The sequence below is a fragment of the Astatotilapia calliptera genome, chromosome 8 (genome assembly GCF_900246225.1).
Source record: "Astatotilapia calliptera chromosome 8, fAstCal1.2, whole genome shotgun sequence".
In the NCBI taxonomy this organism is placed as follows: Eukaryota; Metazoa; Chordata; class Actinopteri; order Cichliformes; family Cichlidae; genus Astatotilapia; species Astatotilapia calliptera.
In genome coordinates, this window is record NC_039309.1 from 15,917,516 (window position 1) to 15,924,433 (window position 6,918).

The window sequence follows — 6,918 nt, forward strand, 5'->3', positions numbered from 1 at the left end:
TTCCCATCTTCAAAGACCCTTAGAGTATAACAGGTTTTGACAATTCTTGGTTTTGAGAAATGCAAAAAATATTTTTCACCTGTCAAACTTAACCGATTGCTTTGTTTTGCTCAAGCTGGGCGGCTAAGCTAACATATAAAAAGATGGTATTCTATATGATTTCATAATTCTGGATTTTAGTGAAACTTAAACTTAAATAACTCAAATAATGAATGTGTGTCATGTAGTTTCAAGGCTGTGGCAGACTTGTCTAATAGAGTGTCCGTGATGTCACCCCTGACCTTTCTCATCTGTTAAGAGTTGCTAAATCCACCCGGGACATCTGTTGCTGTTTGACTGAAGCCATCAGAGTCTGAACAGCCGTAAGACAGTAAGTCTGTCTTACTCGTGTGACGCCTAACAAACAAGATGGTTTTAAAACTGGCATATAAGATTCATATGATTTTTTTTAAACAGTCTCACAGAGAGTACTCGTGTTCACTTGTAAATTCATTTTGCAGGAATAATTATCTTTATTTTCCACATTTTCTGTACATGGTAAACATTTGGAAACACTTAGAAAACATTTAATGGCACTTCTATGAAAAGGCCACAGGACAAGGTGGAGAAAGCCTTACAAATGTGCTAAAAACAGACCACATTAAAAAAATACTTTTTTTTCTGGACAGAGACGTTACATAATGGAAAGTTACATTCAAATTTACATTCAAGCACATGTTGTAAGGTTTTAATTTTTTTTTTCACTCTTTGTCATCACAACACAGAAGCTGTGTGTATGTTTTCAAAATGATTCACCATTTCCTGTGATGGAAAAAGCCAGGAAGAGAGAACAGTGATGAGCAGCAGCACTGGTGACAGATATGCATCCCACTTTTGTTTTTCACCACGTAAGCTATAAAATGAAATCAGCAGCATGTCTTACACAGATTTATTTCAATCGCTGATGTGCTTCATCCATCAGTGCCACATGAAATATGGTCTTTGGGTTTTTCTGTTTTGTTTTTTTTTAGTATTATCCCTTTAAAAGAGCCAAACATGTGAGGATCAGATTGCTGTTGGCTCAGTGCTATTGCTTGGTTAAAGAGGTGGCATAACATTAGCCACCCTTTTAATCTTTCCTCCTACACAGCACGCAACACTCGCTCACATGTTAATGGCAACGTCGGTCTGAACCCTAATGTGTTTGTCATACTACAAGTGTGCTGCACTAGAGTGGATTTTCTTTACTTCAGAGCTTCAGAGTGAGTGTGTGTGTGTGTGTGTGTGGGGGGGGGGTCATTTTACGTCTTAGCACCAATACCTACGGCCTTATGTTACTACGGCTGTTGAAGCCAAGTATCCTAATCGTGATGAAGAAACTGCTGTCACTAAGGAGCGCTCTAATTGCCACTGGAAACCGCAAGCAGAGGTGATTGTGATCAGCCTGGGCAAAACAATACACACTTAGATGTGTGGCCCTGAACGCTGGATCACACCAAACGGTCAAAATGTCACAGCTGTAATCTCAGGGGGTCTTTTTCAGAATTGGTTCAGTAATCTCAAAGCTGTAAATGTAAACCAGACTACGAAAAGCATCCAACTATAAAAAAATAAAATGAACAAGCTGCCTCACAGTATGAACAGACTACTTAAAATAAAAAAAGTTGAATGGATGGAAACATTAACAAATCAAATGACAGGCTGAGAGGTTTTTTTAAGCGTTGGGCAACCTCTCCTGGCATATCTCCAAGGGCCGCTTGAACGCTCCCCTCCCGAAAACTTCGACGTTGCTCGCCAGCCAGGAGACGACATTCCCAGGGACGTACGAAGTGCAGTTGGCCATAGACTGGATCTCGACGGGCTTCAGAACGCGATCCCAAATGTTCACCTGACTCAGCTCGCCCACGAAAGCCTGTCCGGCATCAAAGCGCCCGCCCACCACGTCCTGGAAGAGCCATAAACAGCAGGATGTGAATTTAAACCGCATCGACAACAACAACATCAAACGTAATTACCTGTTCCAGTGCGGAGGAAGAGCCAGTCAGTGGGAATGAACTGCTCATTAAACTTTTGTACTGTCTTTTAAAGTACTCTTGGACACGAGGTCAAGTCCTTTATCTGTTTTCTAAGAAATGTGTCATTTTTTAAAGACTTTATGTTTCATAATTTAGTAACACTAAGCGATCACGTGAGAGCATCATGGGTATTCATGTTGATTTGAACTTTAGATTCACGGTTAATATATTTGGTTTTTGTTTGGCTTTTATTGTTCTTCTAGCATTTGTAATCTTGATTATGTGTTCACTGAATGGTTGAATTCCTGATTTGATTAATTTATTATTTTAACAGAGGTTGAGTTTTTTTTCTTGTGATATTATTGACTTTTTTCTTCTCTTTTAATTTTCAGTTTTACAGTTGTTTGTTTTTTGGTTCATGCCTTCATTTTTATTCTTTTAGTTCCCGCTGTGCCCTCTGTGTTTATATAGTCCTGTTTTTCTTTTGTCACTTTGGCAAAGCATCTATCATGCTTCCCTGTGTGCCACCTGCTGTGATCTCCTGTGGCTCGCCTTCAGTTATTTAAGCCTCTGCCTCACATTCAGATTCTCACTCAATCTCTCTCCCTTGACGGATAAACTGCTTGAGAAACAAAACTTAGGAAACGGATTTTAAAACTGTTGATTTCAAAATGAAAATATGAAAAATACTTAATATTTATTAGTCATATCTGGTAGAAAATTTGTGGTAGACAGATAAGAGTGCAAAGTCCTTAGACAAACAATTCTCCTGACCTTGGTCAAGCTGGTCCTTGTTACAGCTGAAGCACCTTTTCACACCATCTTCACACAATTTTGAGAAGCTTGACCTGAAGACCTGAAGCAATCATCTGACACAGTCATCTGTCTGCACTGCAGTTGCAATCCTTGTTAGGTGTAGTCTATAAAGTCCAGTGGTTTTATGTGTTTGCAATCAAGAGTATGATAAAACTACCAAGCTAAATTTCATGAATCCTATCGATCGATCCCCAGCTCTGTCTGTCTTGGTTGTTGTGTTCTTGGGCAAGACACTTCACCTACCGCCTACTGGTGATGGCCAGAGGGGCCGATGGTGCAATATGGCAGCCTTGCTTCTGTCAGTCTGCCCCAGGGCAGCTGTGGCTACAACTGTAGCTTGCCTCCACCAGTGTGTGAGAGTGAATGAATAGTGGAATTGTAAAGCGCGTTAAGGGTCTCGAAAAGCACTATATAAATGCAATCCATTATTATTATTAAGATAGAGAACTGACATCGGCTTTGGTGATGTATGTACTCTTCTAGTCTTGAATCTGTATGATGTCAAAGACAGTGGATATACTAAATATGGTCATTTCAGACACACAACTCTGGCTGTGAGAATAGCAGTCCCAACCGATCTACTGTACAGAGTGCAAGGGGCAGCCATTCAGAAGAAAGCTGGCTTAAAAGGAGTCTGGTTATAAAGGGAGAGGAGTAAAAAGGCTCGTCTCAGGTAGAGGAGGAACTGAGGAGTTATTTTGTACTGTGAATCATGCAAAGCTACTCTAACAGAAACCAAGAATATAAATATGGAAGTGGAAATTAGGTTCCCTTCAATCACATAAATATTCTGCATGCTGCTATGTAAACTTTGATTAGCAGTGATTTGGATACCAAATGTTCCCTGCAGAACTGAACAGTAATATGATTTTTTTTTTAAACGATAACAGCACTCAAAGACCACAAGCCTCAGCAAACGGCCATTCATGCCTTTTAAAGAGGGATCTGGATGCACACCAAATATTTAATGGCTTCTTCCCTCAACACGAAGTGTCACGAAAATAGACTGGGCAGGTTTTGTGTAAAGCCATTAAAAGGGACACAAACAAACGTCAATAAAAACATGCGTTATTACCTGCTTGGCAGAGGTAATAATACATTGATTCATTTAGCGACCTCAGCAGCTGTGGGCAGTGATAGATTCACTGTTGTTTCTGTTAATTGTTTTGTTCTGATAATCAGCCTGGATCTCATTTGTGCCGCTTTAAATCTGGGTAATTTTCTTCTTTCCATCTGCAATTTGCAGAGACACCTCATAAATAGTGCGTCTTATTAGTCGAAGCGCTTGGTACAGCATTTTCAAGTTATTTTCTTCTTGCAGTAATGTGAGCGTGTTGAGTTGAGTGCACATAGCTGCAACACATTCTTTTTTTGACGATGAATCTAAAAATAGACATTCATCAAAGATTTTACTGTATCATTTCACCTGCTCCTGCCCCAGGATGATCACTCCTCCAGGTTTGATGGGGTGCCAGGCTGCCAGGTTGTCACCAGCTCCCAGCTTCTCCCCGTCTTGGTAAGCCTCCCACTGACCATCTCGCGTGGTCCAAGAGATGCAGATGTGGTGCCACCTGCCGTCGCGAACCTCCAGGGGAAGCTGAGCAACCTAGGGTCAAAAAGACATTATAATTTTGAAACGTGTGTTTTGGTACAAATATGATTTTTACTAAATCACTATTTCAATCCGATTTAATTACTTGCCTTGTCATTAATGAGAAGCTCAATTGGGTTGTTGCCCCATTCAATCAGCACAATCTCATTTGCTTGCCCTGGTACACCGTAAGAAAAAGGCGTGCCTATGCCAGGGCTGGCGCTGGACTTGATCCACATGCAGAGAGTGAAAGCATACATCTCTGGCAAGCTCTTGGTGATACGGCCATACAGGTAATTGGTACGCTGGGGCAGGGACAGCTTAAACTGTTCTGGGGATATGAAGTCTCCTCCGCCTGTAATAAGATCGGCAGAAAAGACCCGTGGTGTAAGGAGGGAGAGGTGACCCATGAGGCTAATCTTCTCACCCGTTATTTCACCTTTGGTGATTCATAAGATCATCTTGACTATTCTGAGTGCAGAGGGCAGCAGCCTTTCTCCACTCTTGTAATTTTCCTTTCGTGTGGGACTATTCTGTGTAGTCATCCAATCTGTTAAATGGGCTGTATGTCATTGAAACCTATTTATATCTCAAAATAACATTTCCTCTTGATTTGTTCTCTACAGCTATTGTAATGTAAATATGTGAGTTTGTGCTTGGCTGTACCTTTCTCCAACTCATTGATCCTCTCTACCAATGCGTTTAGAGTGCTCTCTGTTTTCAGCCTGTAGGCAGCTGTGGCATTGGACAGCATGCTCTTTTCCGCCTCCAAGGTGCTGACTTTTTTCAGGAGCTGTTTCTCCAGTTCTCCAAGACGTTGCTGCAGCAGGTCACGGAGCTCACTGGGGAACGAGGCTCCAGATATGTTGGCCCTCATTTGCTGTTGCTAAGGAAGGATCAACATCACCAGTTATCATAAGCAGGATGTGCACTAAGCCCCCCTGAGAGCTGTGAGCTTCTGTGTGACTGATTGGCAGGTTTACAGATTGAGTTTAAATAAAAGTCTTTCAGTCAGTTTTCCTCTCCTGTCAGGAGAATCCACTCATTTATTTTAATGTGGGAGGCACATACTGGGCTTGAAACTGAGTATTTTCATACTGTGTGGTAGTCATGGTAAGACTAGGAACAAAAGACTATTCAATTTATTGAAAGCGCAAGCAAAGTGAAGGCAGGTCACACGAGAAATTAACCAGTTAGCTGTATAATCTCTTCCCACATACTGTTTTGATTCTCCACGATAAACTCAGTAACAATTCTTAGAAGTCACGCTCTGCTTTTGTGCGAATCGACAGTTTGTTTTAATCCCCTTAAATCCGTAATCCGTAAGCAAACCAGGTTTTTAGGTTCGGGCTTTGGCACAATGCTTTGCGCAATGACTCTTACCTCAAGGTTTTCCAGTCGGTCCTTGAGCCCCTGCATGGTTTTTCCAAGATTGTCGATAGTTTCATTTGGATCCCCGGGAACGTCCCCCATCGTGTTTTGTTTGTCTTTGCCCCATGTTCCCCCTTTGTCGTACTTTCTATCGGTGGTTGCTGACGCGCACAGAGACAGCTTGGTGGTAAGCTCGTTGATGGTGCCAATCTGTTTGGAAATCGTTTCTTTCTGTTGTAAAATCGTCTCCCTTAGCTGCATGACCGTGTTTCTGAGCTCTTCTTCCTGACCCCCGGCATTTAACTCGGGTAGCAAAGTCACAGGGCAACTGGCATCGCCCGTGAGGGGTATTGCCCGGCAAATGTAGCGCTTTCCATCGTCCGCCTGCCTGTTTGTTAGCTGACCACATCCCAGAGCACAAAAACATAACATCCCGGACAAGAGTGAAAACATACCGGCGGCTTGTGTCGCTCAGAGAGGTCAAGAAAGAGGTGAAAACCTCACAGTTAAATTCTCAGCACTCCAACGCGAGCCCGATGTTGAGTCCAGTGCGTAAAAGTGTACTCCAAACGGGTCTGCGCAAAAAGCATCATGTATAACTATCTTTACAAAGTAGCGACATGATGTCCGACCGGCAAAATCAGGAGTGGAAAATGCGATCAGGGGAGTGTAAGCCCATTAATGTGGCTTGTGATAACGGAACTATTCCTGGCACGAACGGAGCTCACAGTGTGGTGTTGATCAGACAGCTCCTCTCGATAAAGAGGATTACCAAAAAAAAGGAGTCTGTGAAAAGTCCTGTATGTGTTGTAGTAGGCTGACGTCACCGAGTCTAGGCTTAAATGGTGATTTGTTGAGCTGATTAAGACTCTAAGACTCGAAGTCGTTGTCGGAAATTGATAGGATTGAAAGGTGTGGTCGATTAGAAGGCGTGGTTATTTTCATACGGATGCCTTCCAACACGTTATCATGCTTTATTTTTTACCCGGTTCCCATCCCCAGACATATGTGTGAGCGTGCGCTGTATGTGGTAGAATTTGAGGTATATGGATAATAAACAATAGAATAACTTCAGAACACATTTATGGAAGTCCTGCAATAAAATCAATAAAAAAAAATTTAAAAAGAAGAAGAATCGATTTGAGT

The 6,918-nt window shown here is 42.0% G+C and overlaps 1 protein-coding gene across 1 annotated transcript; it reads right to left on the reverse strand.

The window, feature by feature from the left end:
* Window positions 1-484: 484 nt before the first annotated feature.
* nptx2b (neuronal pentraxin IIb) lies at window positions 485-6,696 on the reverse strand. The gene is made up of 5 exons (XM_026179008.1): window positions 5,785-6,696; window positions 5,068-5,287; window positions 4,512-4,756; window positions 4,237-4,416; window positions 485-1,924 (listed from the first exon to the last, which is right to left on the reverse strand). Exons 1-5 carry the CDS (start codon window positions 6,223-6,225, stop codon window positions 1,694-1,696), a joined length of 1,317 nt encoding a protein of 438 aa, XP_026034793.1. The 5' UTR covers window positions 6,226-6,696; the 3' UTR covers window positions 485-1,693.
* Between the last annotated feature and the right edge of the window lie 222 nt (window positions 6,697-6,918).